At 43.0% G+C, this 17,008-nt stretch overlaps 1 protein-coding gene across 2 annotated transcripts in view; it reads right to left on the bottom strand.

Moving 5' to 3' along the window:
- Nucleotides 1-17,008, bottom strand: part of LOC123760877 (inter-alpha-trypsin inhibitor heavy chain H3) — a 199,927-nt gene that overhangs the window by 21,986 nt on the left and 160,933 nt on the right. For both annotated transcript variants that reach the window (XM_069329458.1, XM_069329465.1), the window contains exons 8-13: nt 15,444-15,617; nt 13,872-14,051; nt 11,085-11,215; nt 10,568-10,772; nt 7,907-8,083; nt 5,907-5,990 (exon numbers count right to left, since the gene is read on the bottom strand). In XM_069329458.1, the coding sequence (XP_069185559.1) occupies nt 5,907-5,990; nt 7,907-8,083; nt 10,568-10,772; nt 11,085-11,215; nt 13,872-14,051; nt 15,444-15,617 (951 nt within the window). The remainder of the gene's footprint in view (nt 1-5,906; nt 5,991-7,906; nt 8,084-10,567; nt 10,773-11,084; nt 11,216-13,871; nt 14,052-15,443; nt 15,618-17,008) is intronic.

The following is a 17,008-nucleotide window of genomic DNA, read 5'->3' as shown; positions in this document are numbered from 1 at the left end:
TTGACTTCCTCATGTCTTGCAATCTTACCCTGTGATTTACGACATACCAGACTATGACAACCATATTGGTCTGCCATTGCAATTCCGCAGATGCACCTATATTTGGCGAGGATGGAAGCAGCAAGGCGAAGGGCAACTCCAATGCGGAGAGAATCATGATTGAGGCGAGTTCCCAGGGCTGCATTGGGTACAGCAAATAAAAAATCCATGGCATGGGGTGCTATTACTGCTAGGAGGCGGGCTTTGTTTTCAGCATCTGCGTTTTCAAGCATTTTTGTGGCAGTCTTTTCCATTATGGGGCTATCCCAGTAGGCCTGCTTGTGGTTTTGGGGCTTGTGGTCGGGGTAAAGGATGAGCAATGGTTTCCCATTGACTGGCTGCTTCGATGAACATTTGACCATGAGTTCCAGCTGTGTTTCTCATACGTTCCAGTAGGATCTGCCCTACTAATTTGTTGGCTGCTGTACACGAGGATAAGAATGCTGTAAGTGCTACCTCAGTTGCCTTTCGTACACCTTTTCTTCAAAACCTCACTAGTAGTGTTGCTTGGTCCTAATGTCATCTAAATCTAGGTTGAGCGCTTTCCTGAATATTGACTTAAGGAGCTCATCATATTGCCCTAGTAATATTGCCTTCATATAGGAATCATGAAATTTTGAAATTTCGTAGTTGCAACTACAGTATCCACTCAATTTAACGACCTCTTTTATACCGATCTGCCGGTATTAACGACCGGTTTGGGAGATCGGTATCTGGAGCCTCATATACCGGTCTGGTGGTCGATATTACCGATGGTCGGTACTGGGTTTGTTATGGCATCGGCAGCCCCTCAAATGGTAACCAGGCGATCATCCAGAGTGGTATATTAAATCTTAACTTTCTTTTAAAATGATTCAGTTTTATGAAGAAAATTCTAAATTATTATTAATAAAATATTTTAAAACAATTGTTATTAAACAAAATTCTTTGTTTTCATATTAAATGCCTATTGCCTATACAGTACTATAAAAGGTATTTTTTTTCCCACGGACCTAGAACGTACTGCCCCTGGCCATGTGACCGCATTGTTTACTGTTAACTCGCACGGCTGAGAGCAATGTCTCAGAATATTAGCCAGAGAAAATCAAATTCAGACAAAAATAGATAAATTCATGATTTCAACGGTTCGTGAAAGCACCCACTGGGAATTCAAAAAGTCATGCAGCATCCGCTGGCAACGAATGCTCTGCAAGCTATGCTGCACCCACCGATGCTGAATTCTCATCAACAAATTGTGCAGCCTCCGCCGGCCACGAATGCTCTGCAAGCTATGCTGCACCCGCCGATGCTGAATTCCCATCAACAAGTCGCGTAGCCTCCGCTGGCAACGAATGCTCTGCAAGCTATGCTGCACCCGCCAATGCTGAATTCCCATCGATAAGTTGTGCAGCCTCCGCCGGCAACGAATGCTCTGCAAGATATGCTGCACCTGCCGATGCTGAATTCCCATCGACAAGTCATGGAGCATCCGCCAGCAACGAATGCTCTGCAAGTCATGTTGCACCCGCTGATGCTGAATTCCCATCAAAAGTCGTGTAGCCTCCACTAACGATATAAAATATGATTGAAAAGCATATAAATTAGTGTAAAAAGTGTTGATAGAGTACAGTATTGTAAGTGTTAATGATTATTTAAGCCTTGACAAAAGATACTGTACTGTACAGTGTAAATATACAGTAGAAACAATTTTCAATTGTGAATTAGAATTAGAACTCATGTGAATTAGTAGTAAGGCTAGCTGTTGTGTGAAGTGAATGCCTGAAAATAAGTGTTCATACTGTATGTACCCTGTATATAGTACTGAAGAATATAAAACAAGCGCTGCAGAGGATGACGTAATCTTCACAGCTTCACAGCTCCGTAATCTTCAGCTTCATTAAAAGTAAGTCAGTTCACCAATTTTATTATAGTATTTCAACATATTGTTTTTTCAACAAAAGTTACATATTAATCTCTGCAAATGTATATTCTATCATTAGCAGAGAAACCGTGAGCTCAAAATATTTCGTCTTGGCTAGCTCTCGGTGACAAGGCGCGATCGCCATTGTTATTGCCTGGCCGCCACAGCCTGTGTCATAACATTAAAAATACATTACCTGCATTGTTCAGGGTAAAAAAAAACACATCTCTAAAATTTTATTGAGAAAATATTAAAAATCACTGATTGATACGTGAAATATATTGCAATACACAGGAAAGAACCAATTTTTTCCCACCCATCTGGACTTGATCAGACCGTGTTCAAACATTATCCATGCAGCAGCCACCAGCTGGCTTAATCGTTGGCGTGGCACCAAATTGGAACGCAATTACACAATGAATTTTATTTAATTTTAGTTATACAGTATAAAATATATCCTACCTGAATGTTACTTGAAAAATTACCCGACCCGACTTAACTTCGGAAATAACGGAGCTCTAGAAATAACGACCAGGGTACAGCCCCATATAGGCCGTTAAATTGAGTGGATACTGTAGTCTGTAAATAAATACACTTTACTCAGGAAGAACACGTCGAAAGTAATGAAATGTGGGAGGCCCCAAGGCTTCCTGTAGCTAGCCATACTGAGATAGCTCAGCATGTGTCACATCAGCCCTAGGAGTCCTTAAATGGCTTACTAGAGACCAGAACCTGGCCCCATTATATAGGTCCCATTCTATAAACCCCCCCCCCCCTGCTCCCTATTATATAGGGAGCAGGGGGGGATGGGGGGTTTAAGATCACCCACACCGAAGAAAGAAAGTGAACCGAAGGGGCAGCGAGAACCGAGAGGACAAAAAAGAAACGAACATTCTGTCTTTAGACTAAAATTACTTTTGGGAAAAGTACCAAAACTGCTGAAAACCCAGAGACATTATCCAAAACTGTCAGACAACACTGTACCAGGCAGGTCTAAAAGTGTACTGATAAACCCCCCCCCACCTTGCTGGGCACTAAGGCAAAACCATTAATGACCATGGCAAAACGAGCCCCGCTGACCACCGAACCTGGATGTGCAGGTACCAGACCAGCCAGAGGAAGAAAGTAAAGTTGAAGGCCACTACCATGACACCTGAGTGGGCAGCAGAAAGGATGCACATTATAACACCAAACCAGCCAAACCTCTTGAAAGAGAACAGTCTCCTGGTGTGTGGCCTGATACACTACTACTGAGGAGGTTTTCCTTCCAGTGTTGTTCGATGGGACTTACCTCGGTTATTCAGTTTTTCTCCTGGGGCCCCGTTTGCTACCCAGTTGCGGGGTTTTACAGTCTCCGTGGTGTAGTGGTAAGACACTCGCCTGGCGTTCCGCGAGCGCTATGTCATGGGTTCGTATCCTGGCCGGGGAGGATTTACTGGGCGCAATTCCTTAACTGTAGCCTCTGTTTAACGCAACAGTAAAATGTGTACTTGGATGAAAAAACGATTCTTCACGGCAGGGGATCGTATTCCAGGGACCTGCCCGAAACGCTACGCGTACTAGTGGCTGTACATGAATGTAACAACTCTTGTATATATCTCAAAAAAAAAAAAAAAAAAAAAAAAAAGAAAAGTAGAGAACTGGGTAGCAAACGGGGCCCCAGGAGAAAAACTGAATAACCGAGGTAAGTCCCATCGAACAACACTGGAAGGAAAACCTCCTCAGTAGTAGTGTATCAGGCCACACACCAGGACCTGGGAAATCTAGCTTCAGGGAAGTAGAAGAGACATCGAGCTTTTACTGAGTGAAGGAATAAGAGACTACGTAGCAAGAAACCCTTACGTCAAGGAATGAAACTGTAATGAGCATCAGAATTATGGCAAGTATAAACCGTCCTCCAGCAACCCCAAAATCCTGTGATTTTTTCCACAGAGAAGGGAGCTTATGAAGGCAGCTTGCATTCCCTCCAGAGCCCAAAGCCTCAACAGAGGGAACCCCCTGAGAAAGCCTTACCTACATGCCCATTATGAAAGATAAAGGAATCAAGATAAGTAGGCCTCTGTCATAATTACATTACAAGAGGGGGCAGCCTCCTGGTTCTGCTTCCTTCACTCCCACAGCCATTGGTGCCAGATGATTCACGATATAAAGCTGAGGATACTGAGAGAGTAAACAAACCTAAGCCAACCGAATTGACCATAGATTGTCACACATGCCATCGCACCAGAGGCTGTGAAAGCCTACATCATAGAGTCTGGTTTTGCAAAGCGGCCACATCCCAATAGACAGTCACCCGAGAAGGCAGCTCGGTCATAACTGAAATCCAGTGCTGGCAAATGGTAAATAAATTCGGATGAAAGGACACTTGAGCCCAATAGGCCAAATGACAGGAACAATAGGGATGGCTACTGGGGTACAAAAGCACCAAAGAATATCCTGAAAAACTGCATATTAGAGTCAGGAACGAAATGAGATAGGAAAGCCATATCAACACTACTGCTACCACGTTTAAGACAATGAAACCCCTACAGGTACAAGGAATACTGGTTACCTGGACCATCACATAGATAGGCAGGCGTGCTGAACACAGGAAAAAAGCATCTCGGTAAAGCAGACATTAATCGAACTCTGACCTAGGCCACTCAGCAAGTGAGGGAGTAAACAGCCATGAAAAATTGTCCTCGGTTAAATGCAAAACCCAACACGTAACAGGAGAAGGTCCGAGCATGAAAGGTCCCTTCGAACCGCGAAAGGGCCGACCCCCTTACGGGAAGCCTGCCAGCGAACAGAACAATCATCACTATCTGCAGGTCTTTTACATGCATGGCACAGACCAAAGCTTGTCTCTCCCATCAACAGGGAAGAACAAGTTTTATGCACTGCCCTGCAGCGAAGTGACTCAAGAGGAGTCAGCTTGTAGAGGAAGAAGCACTGAACCCATCGGACCCTCAATCTTATGGGGTATAAGGAATATAATTCTGGCCACGGTCAGAGGGAACTAGAAGGCTAGGATACAAGCAATGTGGTGACATAAAAAACACTCACAAAGCATAAATGAAAATCTAAGTAATGGCTGCCAGTGCTACTGATGTTCCAAGGAAAATTGTATATGCTGAGCACAAAAGCTATTTCCATGTAAAGATTGTGGCAGAATTATGTACACGGAAGAGTAGAGCATTACACTGGGCATTCAAGGGTCAAGGAAAATGCAATCATAGAGTACTATATCCTTAAAAGGTGGAACTCAAGTTGTGCCTACATGGAAACCAAAGAATGGTATGAACCAAGCTGGATAGAAAATAATTTAAAATAAGAGCCAAGCTAAAGATGATTGGAAGAATAGGAATGCTGTACCGAGAGCCAAGCTTGAGCTGATGGGAAAGACATTAATATTAGGGAGTCAATTGGTAGCTGGATGAAAAAAGAAATGGTAGAAATCAAGATGGAACTTAATGGAATAGAAGGAAGGAATGGTGGAGGCCAAGCTGGAGCTGACGGAAGATTAGAAATGGTCAGAGACATGCTGGAGGTGGATGGAGAGAGGATGAACGTTGGGAGCCAAGCCAGATCTGATGGTAGACATGTACATACGTCAATGATCACATGTGAATAAATCATTGGAGCAGGACAGGGATCGAACCAGCATCATGGGTCACCCCAAACGCACGTCTTAACACACTGGAATACGATATGCTAAAAGTAATATGATTTTCACAAAGATATGTCACCCTATTGTGAGTTCCTAGTGTGTCACCTTTTGAATATTTGTGGAGAAAACAAGTATTTTCTTAAAATAGTAGTAAAATGTGGAAGAAATAATATCTATGATTATATGGACAATGGTACTTCATAACAGGTTCCAATCATCCAGGATTGGAACAACTGAGGAATAAAGAAAAAATATATCCCATGAGGGATAAGGATGAAAAGAACAGACAGGAAAAGAAATACATTAGCAAAGACTTACCCTCAGAGCTATGTGTAAGGCCTGGGCATGGAGCTCACGGGTATGATTGAAGTTCTCTGACGCCTCAGCTCTGGCCAGCAGGTCCTGTTGATGAAACACTGATTACTCCAACCTGCCCCCAAATATGACACCATACATGCAACACCAACACTCAAGCTGTATATTAATATCAATAAACCAGAGTAAAATAGACAACTGAGAAAGATGAATATTAATTTATTACAGTTTATTACACTATGCCACCAGTCTCCATGGCATAGTGGTTAAGATGCTCGCCTGGCGTTTCGCGAGCGCTTTGTCCTGGGGTTCGTACCCTGACCAGGGAGGATTTACTGGGTGGAAATCCTTAACTGTAGCCTCTGTTTAACTCAACAGTAAAATGGGTACTTGGTTGTAAAAACAGTTCTTCACGGGGGTCGTATTCCAGGGAACATAGGATTAAGGACTTGCCCAAAACTCTACACATACTAGTGGCTGTACAAGAAAATAAGAACTCTTGTATATATAAATAAAAAAAAATGCTAAAAATGAGACAAGAGAAACCCCCAATGAACACTCCTGTGTCAGTGTTCTCAAAAGGTGGTCTCCTGGGAGTTACCAGATCCTGTGATGTTCCGTGCAGGGAAGTAAAGTTAGTACAGAGGCTTACCAATTGCACAAAATAATTAGGAAGATTGAAAAATTTGGACAAAAAGAGTAGGGGGATGGGATACAGAATCATATTATAAGGATATAAATTGTCATCCACACTTCTGTGGGAGTAAACATTCCATTCACTTGGGCTGTTGGAGTCTCAAATCGTGAACCCCATGCGTGTGAGACTGAAGCTCTATCGACTGGGCTATGAGTAGTCTTAATAAGGAAAGTTTTCAGAAGCAGCATCCTGTTGCCAAACTGGAATTTTCGACTTTCCCTGACTACTACTGAAGTTCAGAGAAATTTGTGATCCACACCCATGTCATATTTATATGACGTTGGCACGAAAGGTCCCTTCAAACCGCAAAAGGGCCGACCCCCTTGCAAGAAGCCAGCCAGCGAACAGAGCGATCATCACGCTGACCAGATGACACCGGCTCTGAAGACAACGTCGGCTCAAAAGCTGACAACAATGGCCCACCTCGAGAAGCAGAACCCCAAGCCCTAGCACGACCCTTCCGAGAAGACCGAGAACAGCCGCCCCAGAGAACCAACAAGTCCGACATAGGACGACAACTAGACAAAACTGCCTGCAGAAACTCCATGACAGCAGACTCCGCAAACAAGAACGGACAAAACGGTGATGAAAACCCAAGAGCCAAGGCCCAAGCGGATTCCAAAGAGAGCAAGTACAGCCTGTTGACACGCGAGGTGAGAAGCAAAGAACAGACACACCGTCTCCTTCAGGATGGGAGCAAACAGCTTCAACAGAGCGGCCGACACCCGAACCGTCGATGACAGCACACCAGACAAAGGCCCGGCAAATATTTTTATATTTTCTCAGCACAATTTATACTTTTAATCTCAATAAGTATTAAGTTTTAGTCTTAGTGTTTTTCCTGCCCGAAACGCTTTGTGTAATAGTGGCTTTAGGCATTGTATGTACTAGCTCTATCTATAAATCCATCAATGTTTGTATCACACCTTGTATGTATGTACTTTACCTGAATAAACATTAGAATTTTTTAATCTAAATAAACATTTCAAAGAATGAAATAATTTCAAACAAAATCATATTTATTGAAGCGACCAGAGTTATTGTAAATACATATCTAAGACATTATTTGACAAAATAATGAGTCCTTCTATGAGGAAGAAAATGCCTGACCTTGTCGACATGGACGCTACAGTAAACTTGGGTAAAATATATTTATTTGCTATTAAATACCATCAACCAAAGTCTAATCTCATCATCAATACACACTTAACTATCAAGAAGCAGTTAAAACACAATAACAGAGAATGAACAAAGTTTTCCCTCACACAACACCTTAACTAGTTAACGCGGGAACTGATACTGTCACCTGCACAAAGAGGTACGCCCACAGTCTGGCTGTAAAGTTGTTAGTTAATGAGGGATGGAACGGTCGACGGGTGTCAATGCGGGTCACCTGGAACTGGTACGGCCCATCCAGCCCCACGCCATTCACCACTGGCTCAACCTCAGCGGCTCCTGGGTACAGCAAGCCAGCTAACACCACCTGCAAAGGTAATAGGTGAATCTTTTACATTTCCATACCCCGTGGTGGCTGTGTAATATATGAAGAAACAACTACAGAGGGCAAAAACAAGCTTCATATATGCTAAAATAAAGATTCCTATACGTATATTTATACATATATATATATGAACAAATCCACAAGGACCGTGATGAGGATTCGAACCTACTTCTGAGGACATCCCAGACGCTGCCTTAATCGACTGAGCTATGACATGGTAAAAGAATTGCAACCGGAAGTTCTACTGAACTTAGAAGTTCAAATTCACAAGCCCTTGTGGATTTGTTCATTTGATGCATCACGCTATTGTGATTTCTGTGTGTATATATATGTTGTATCTGCTGTTTTGTTTACAGAGAGCTTCAGTAGATGACAATGAAACATGAGCAACTTACTGATCAGAGTCACTGTATACTTAGTTCTGGTTCACGCAACTTAATACTTGTTAGATTATCATAAACGACAGCAGAAATACATTGGAAAATTGTTCAATATTTAAAGTAACGAGTTTGACAACGTGCAAAATAGCACCCGATTACCTGCTCTCTTGATGGTAATTAATAACTACGTCGGCATAGTGTCATTGAAACCATTGGATATAATTGGGTGATTAGTGAACTATAGCTGGCCAGATTACCACACCGGTATGATTGGTCAACTTAAGAGCCGTGGTTTGAGGATTCATCAGGCATTTACGTATCTATTTCCTACCTTACCCCTTAATGTCAACCCACTGTCTGCTATTTTAAACAATGCTGTTTGTCGACCAAATTGTATATTTGCTATTTTCTGCCATGTTCCCCCCTTTTAATTTTATATTTTCTCAACACAATTTATACTTTAATCTCAATTAGTATTAAGTTTTAGTCTAGTGTTTTTCCTGCCCAAAACGCTTTGCGTAATAGTGGCTTTAGGCATTGTATGTACTAGCTCTATCTATAAATCCAACAATATTTGTATCACACCTTGTATGTATGTACTTTACCTGAATAAACATTTGAATTTGAATTTTGAATTTAAATTTACGAAACCAGTACGTCTTCCCTCAATAATGGCAGCAAAGTTCACTTTTATTGAATAGTTTATGAGCTCCTAAGGGCTGGGAGGTTCTCTATAACAATAATAACCTTGGGTTGTGAGGCGTCCCATCTCATAAACTGTTCAATAAATGCAAAGTAAGCTGCCATGATAAGGTCAAAGATGTATAGGTTTCGTAACGGATAAGTAATACCACAACCTGCGCTCCGCGTTGCTCACTGGCAGCCACACTGAGCACTCGACCATATTTATCATGTCATTGGAGGTAGGGGGATGTAATTACCTAAGTGTAATTACCTAAGTGTAGTTACAGGATGAGAGCTACGCTCGTGGTGTCCTGTCTTCCCAGCCCTCTTTGTCGTATAACACTTTGAAACTACTGACGGTTGTGGCCTCCACCACCTTCTCACCTGTTCCAATCATCTACCACTCTGTTTGCAAAAGAAAATGTTCTAATATTTTGTCGGCACCTTTGTTTCCTTAGCTTGAATCTGTGTCCTCTTATTCGTGAAGTTGCTGGTCTCAGGAATTCGTCTCTGTCAATTTGGGAGATTCCTGTTATTATTTTGTAAGTGGTAATCATATCACCTCTCTTCTATCTTCTAGTTTTGGCATATTTAGCCTCTCCTTGTAACTCTTGTTTTTCAGTTCCGGAAGCCATTTTGTAGCATGCCGTTGCACCTTTTCCAGTTTATTGATGTGCTTCTTGAGATTTGGGCACCATGCAACTGCTGCATATTCCAATTTTGGTCTCACAAATGTCATGAACAGTTTCTTTAGTATTTCACCATCCATAATAATTACTTGCTTTTATTTATAAAAGCAAGTTTGAAGTTGGAAAGCGACGCATTCGCTCCTCTCACAATGTTCTTTATGTGTTCCTCTGGTGACAGCTTACTATCCAAAACTACCCCAGGTCTCTTTCTTTATAAGAGTTCTGTAATTCTTTTCCACATAATTGATAAGCTGTGTGTGGTCTATTTTCTCCGATTCCACATTTCATAACATGGCATTTATTCACAGTGAATTCCATTTGCCACTTGACGCTTCAAGCACTTACTTTAAGTAGATTAATTTAAATTTCATTACAATCGTCTGTGTCTCCTGTCTTCCACAGTATCTTAGCATCATCGGCAAATGCCAAAACTCAGCTGGGTTCTAAAATACAGCTTGGAAAAAAAATCATCGGGACAAATAGGGGGACCTTTGACAAGCCGCCAGCTTCCTGTCCTCGTCGAAGCCACTAGTATTAGTGGCCTCTCAGGTAAATTCAGGTAAAACATGTTCATATATAATTCTCTATTCCTTCTGTAAGATAGTTTATGACCCACCATGGCCACCAGTACTGGTGACCCACCATGGCCACCAGTACTGGTAGAGTGAGTGACAGGTAGAGCAAGTAACAGACAAACTCAAGGCATCACTAACCTCCCCTCCAGAGTAGTAGCTGGAGATTCTTGGCTTGGCCACAGTGTTAGGATCAACACTGGCCTCTGGATACCTTATATCCAGTTGTGTTAACAGCGGCTTGGATAACTGCTGACAGAACGTCCTGATATCACTCGCCAGCTGAGGCCCAAGCTGAACGTAGTGAGCAAAGCCTGTGCTGTCTGTGCTGATATGATCAAGAAGCCTGAGGGGAATACAATTGGCAGGTCAGTCGAGAGGCAGAGCCAACGAGCCAAAGCTCGACCCCTCGTAAGCACAACTAGATGAGTGTAATCACTTACAATCACAGTTTTTATATATATTAGAAATGTTTAGTCAATAACACTTGTAAATAATTTTAAATGGTATATACATTTATAAATCTATGTAAAATCAAGAAAATTTTTATGAATTTATACAAAATCATGAATTTTTATCAGGAAAAATATTTGCAAAGTTCATTATTTTGCGTGCCTTTATTGATTTTGCCAAGTAATGCACACTGTTTACAACTTACTTCATGTCATCGTTGCCAAAAACCAAAGCAAATATGGGATGGAGTTGAGAGTTGGCTTCCCGCACATTCCTCCTGATGGTGTCAGGGTCCGTGACGCCGCTGGTGGCCAGCCCGTCCGTGAACACCACTATCTGACGGACGGTGGCAGAGCAAGGTAGTTATCAGGTGGGAAACATACGTAATCTACTGTTGTACTCTGGCCTTAGTAATGCCATCATGCATCTGCTGAAAAAGGAGGAGAGTTAAGCAGGCATGGATAACTGTCGCTTTACCCCCAATAGAAGGTAGCTGCATGGGTGACAGCTTCTCTCTTAGTATCAACCTACCCTGACTTTGCGCCCTGGAGAGGCCACTCCAGATCGACAACCAGAGCGCAACTCCATAGTCTCCTGAGACTGATGGATGCCTACTCCTACTACAATGTACTTACAGATTTTCTGCTTGGCAAAAGAAAAAACAAGATTTGAAAGTAACAATACGCTATTTTCTGGTGGACCTCTCTGGAGCTTCCCAAGCTAAAGTGCCGGTACTACCAATCCTCAGTTAATCACACTGGGCTCCTGGGCCCCATCCTTATCGGGTGCCAGGATATGGCTGCCTCTATGAGCCAGTGGAAGTTTGGAAAGCAGAGATCCTCCCAAAACCTAGGAAAAGCCCATCAGAAAGGTAATATGGGCTTTCACCCATAGGTGAAGCAAAACAAGTGACTGCTTGAGAGGAATTAGAAACTCCCAGGTTAACAAGGTAACTGATCATTGCTATGGGGGATAAACAACGTGGCCGTGAAGTACCTCAGCCACCATGGGAGGTACTGTACTGGGAGGGAGGTACCTCCCACCAGAGGAGGATTCAGTGCTTGAGTACCTGGAAGGATTCCTCGGATGCTATCTGAGCTTACTCACATCGGCGCCATGGTGGAGAAGATTGGCTTTTTCCCTAAAGGGAAAGGGAATTAGCAAAACAGAATAGGTGAGCTCGGCTGACCCACGTTATATCACCTACTGAGGCTACGGGCTCACCATAGCCTGTGCTACTTGGAACTGTTTGTTCCAAGTAGCAAATCTTTAACAACAACAACAACAACCTACTGAGGGCGGCCCTAGGTAGAAGACTGAGCTGTGTGACATGCTCACAACAAAATAAATACAGGGAGGTCAATATTCATCAAGTAACAAGAGGACATGTGGAATGACCTTCCCAACCATGTTAAAGACTGTACCTCTCTCAACCAGTTTAAGATAAAAACTAAACACTACCTAATAAATTCCCTGTAACCCACCTCACTCCTTTATTGTCAACCCATGTCTGTTATTTTATTTTATTATTATTATTTTTTTTTTAATCAACACTGTTTGTCAACCTATTGTATTTGTGCTGCTTTTTCAGTCATGTTCCCCCTTTTTTTATCTTTATTTGTATTTGCTTTCAACACTTTTTATTCTTTATGCTCAATTAGTATTAAGTTCTAGATATTAATGTTTTTCTTGCCCGAAACGCATTGCGTAATAGTGGCTTTAGGCATTGTATGTACTAGCTCTATCTATATATCAATCCATTAATGTAACATCACTTGTATGTATGTACCTTACCTGAATAAACATATTTATTTATATTTATTTTATTTACATGACCCCGTAGCACTGCCAGACACGAGTCATAGTCATATTAACAAAGGTGCAGGCGATGAGTCACAATAACGTGGCTGAAGTATGTTGACCAGACCACACACTAGAAAGTGATAAGGGACGACGACGTTTCGGTCCGTCCTGGACCATTCTCAAGTCGATTAACAAAGGTGTCAGAGCAGCATACTTGCGCACAACTTGATAACAGCTGGCTGGCAGAACCGGACCCCCTCGTGAGTGATCCCAGAGAGGCCGGCCTAGACACAAAAGATATTTGACACTAGAGCCCATCCAAATATAACACAGTAACTCTCTGGTCACAAGTGTATGTTCTGTTGGGCCCCGACAAGCTCATGTTTTTTTTAATGAATTAGCCCAAATGGCATTTTAAGAAATTGGAAATGTAACAAAACAATCTAATCTGTCTTAGTTATCCTAGGCTTAATATAGTACATATATGTGCTATACTAAGCCTAAGAATGTTTAACTTTGGTTTTTAGTTTTTTCTTGCCCTTTACACAATTAATAGCACAAAACGTGAACTTTTGGGGGGTTCAGCAGCACATGCTGGTACGTTTGACCAAATAGTTGCAATAAGTAGTATCATTTCTAAACTACGGCCCGGACACACCAGTAGTAGTAGGCATCCATCAGTCTCGGGAGACTATGGAGTTGCGATCTAGTTGTCGGTCTGGAGTGGCCTCTCCAGGGCGCAAAGCCAGGGTAGGTTGATACGGGGAAGAAGCTGTCACCCATGTAGCAGGGTCCCCGCTCTCCACGGCGCCGAAAGTCTCCAGTGGAAAGGCAATGAAAGGCTCGTCTTGAACAGTGCAAGCAGCATGCAAGTAACTGGGAGCCTCAGGGCACTGTGTATAATGCGCCCGAGGCTTACAAACAAAGGTACCAAAAGGGCCCCCTCGGGAAGATACTCATCTCAGTCAAGAGCAAAGAACACTGCAGGTGAAGATAACATTAAACTCAAAATTCACTTTGGGTGTGGTAATGTTTTACAAAATGTCTTTATAAGCATGTACACAAAGAGTCCACAAATTTAAATTCAGAAACTACAGTTCATTCACTCTAGAACCTGTATTCCTGTAACGGAGAGCCAGCATCATGTTAAAAACATGTCTTACTCGTTAAATCTGCGTGACTCACTCACCTGTTTAACAGCGTGACCCTCATAGCTATTGGCAGTTCTGATGGCCTGGAGAAGAGCAGCATTGAGATTGGAATACCCGAGAGACACCAGCCGCTTGACCTTCCTGATCGCTGTCTTGACCTGGTGCGGCTCGCCCGTGAAGGACCCGACGTTGACCACGTCTGAGGAGAAGGCCAACACCTGAGGAAGGAGAGTCATCATCAAACAAGAATTGATAAACAAATTCTCAAGGTTGACTAAGGCGCATCTGGGAACATTCCGTGCGTAGGTTCAAACCCTTCATCACGGCCTTTGTGGATTTGTTCATTTGATATATCACGCTATTGTGATTTCTGTGTGTAAGGAATTGATATATGTGTACTGTACACCTTGTACTGATAGCAGTGTAATGTGCACCATGTACTGGTACTTCCTGTCCTCGTCCAGGCCACTAGCGGCCCTCAAGTAAATTCAGGTAAAGTCAGATAGTGCTATAGTGTCTATAAGAATGAATATGTATTTGTCTGGCCAAGGTTGCAGGACAAATGCTTGGAGTTAGCCTCATCCCACTTTGCAAGGTGAATGAGTCGGGGTACAGGACGGACATAGGCTACTTGGGGGTCGGTCCTATTGGTCCTGTTAAAGCATGGTCGGGCAGAAAAGTACCCCCCACCCCCACCTCCCTCCCCATAACTAGTACTCACCTACCTAATGTACTCACCTAATGAGGGGTGGCTAAGTCCCGAGATTTCTTGAGCTTGGTCATAGAGGTGGAGGAAAGAGGAAAGGAAGAGGAGGGAAGAAAGGGGGCGAGAGGGGGGGATGTTTGAACAGAAGGGGAGGAAGGTGGAGACGGGAGATGGGGAAGTTGAGAAGGCAGAGAGACCCGGACACAGCCGGGTGTCTCCAAGTCTTACCCGAGAGCCTCTAACAAATCAAATCAAATGTTTATTTAGGTAAGGTACATACATACAAGAGATTTTACAAAGAGTGATGTATTTATAGATAGGGCTAGTACAACACTAGTGGCCTCGACGAGGACAGGAAGCCGGCGGCTCGTCGAAGTGCTGTCGGGAGGTTGGGTTAAAAGTTTCATGACTTCCAACCTTTCTTATATAGTCAGTATGGTGTAGTTGGTATGGTACTGGATACGCTGAGATTCATGGAGTCCTGGCTGTCTGGGTTCGAATCATTCTGGGGTGAGGAGTTTTCTGTGTATTTTATATATATATATATATATATATATATATATATATATATATATATATATATATATATATATATATATATAGAGAGAGAGAGAGAGAGAGAGAGAGAGAGAGAGAGAGAGAGAGAGAGAGAGAGGAGAGAAGAGAGAAGAGAGAGGAGAGAAGAGAGAGGAGAGAAGAGAAGAGAGAGGAGAGAAGAGAGAGGAGAGAGAGAAGAGAAGAGGAGAGAAAAGAGAGAGAGAGAGAGAGAGAGAGAGAGAGAGAGAGAGAGAGAGAGAGAGAGAGAGAGAGAGAGAGAGAGAGAGAGAGAGAGGAGAGAGAGGAGAGAGAGAGAGAGAGGAGAGAAGAGAGAGAAGAGAGAGAGAGATATTAGTCTCGAACTTGCCTCAAAGGTGTCTGTTGCGTTCATTCCTTCGAGTACTGATGTCAAGGCTTCCTGCAGTGTTGCCAGCTGGCCGTCGTGGGTGGAGAAGGAGACATCAATGAGGAAGACTGTGTGGGTGGCCAGTTTGGGCAGCCCCTCGGGGGAGAAGTAGTGTGTGAAGTAGTTGCCGACGCGCTGAAACAAGGTGATTACAGTCAATTGTCATTGAAGACTTGCTTAATTAATTAAGTTTTAAGACATTTTCAACCCTTTCTTCATAGTTAAGTTTTAGTCACAACTTTCTCTCAGTTTTTCATCAACAAATAATATGGTTTATCAATTGACTATTTTTTTTTTGCACACACACACACACACACACACACACACACACACACACACACACACACACACACACACACGTGGGGCCGGTGGTTGCGTGGACAGCATGCTTGATACGTAGTCATGTGGACCAGGGTTCGATTCCCGAGGCCAGCAGAAACAATTGGGCAGAGTTTCTTTCACCCTGATGTCCCTGTTACATAGCAGTAAGTAGGTACCTGGGAATTAGACAGCTGTTACGGACTGCTTCCTGGGGTGTGTGTGGGTGTGAAAAAAAAAGTAGTTAGTAACAGTTGATTGAAAGTTGAGAGGCGGGCCGAAAGAGCAGAGCTCAACCCTCGCAAGCACAACTTGGTGAATACAGGAGGCACTGAACCACAGGCCACTGTCCCTAACTTGCATACCATACAAGATGACGGAGAAGATTGTGTGAAAAAAATAGTGGAACATCTGGTGTAAAAGAACTTTGTAACACAGCATCAACATGGGTTCAGAGATGGCAAGTCCTGCCTCACAGGGTCGATTGAATTCTATGACCAGGCAACACAAATTAGGCAAGAGTCACACAGGGATCAGTGCTTGGACCTATATTGTTTCTCATATATGTAAATGATCTCCCACAGGGTATAGACTCGTTCCTCTCAATGCTTGCTGATGATGCAAAAATTCTAAGGAGGATTAAGACGGAGGAAGACAGTATGAGATTACAAGATGACCTAGACAGACTATATGAATGGTCCAACAAACAGCTACTAAACTTCAACCCGAGTAAACGTAATGTGATGTGATGAAACTAGGCGGTGGAAATAGGAGGCCAGACACAGGATACAGAATAGGAGATGAAGTACTTCATGAAACGGACAGAGAGAAAGATCTAGGAGTTGATATCACACCAAACCTGTCTCCTGAAGCCCACATAAAGAGAATAACGTCTGCGGCATATGCGAGGCTGGCTAACATCAGAACAGCGTTCAGGAACCTGTGAACGGAATCATTCGGAATCTTGTATACCACATATGTAAGACCAATCCTGGAGTATGCGGCTCCAGCATGGAGCCCGTACCTTGTCAAGCACAAGACGAAGCTGGAAAAAGTTCAGAGGTATGCCACTAGACTAGTCCCAGAACTAAGAGGCATGAGTTACGAGGAAAGGCTGTGTGAACTGCACCTCACGTCGCTGGAAGACTGAAGAACTCGGGGAGACATGATAATCACATACAAAATTATGAAGGAATTGACGGTGGACA

This window comes from Procambarus clarkii, chromosome 3 (assembly GCF_040958095.1).
Source record: "Procambarus clarkii isolate CNS0578487 chromosome 3, FALCON_Pclarkii_2.0, whole genome shotgun sequence".
Taxonomy (NCBI): domain Eukaryota; kingdom Metazoa; phylum Arthropoda; class Malacostraca; order Decapoda; family Cambaridae; genus Procambarus; species Procambarus clarkii.
Note: the sequence above shows the minus strand (reverse complement) of the source record. Positions and strands in the feature narration are given on the sequence as shown.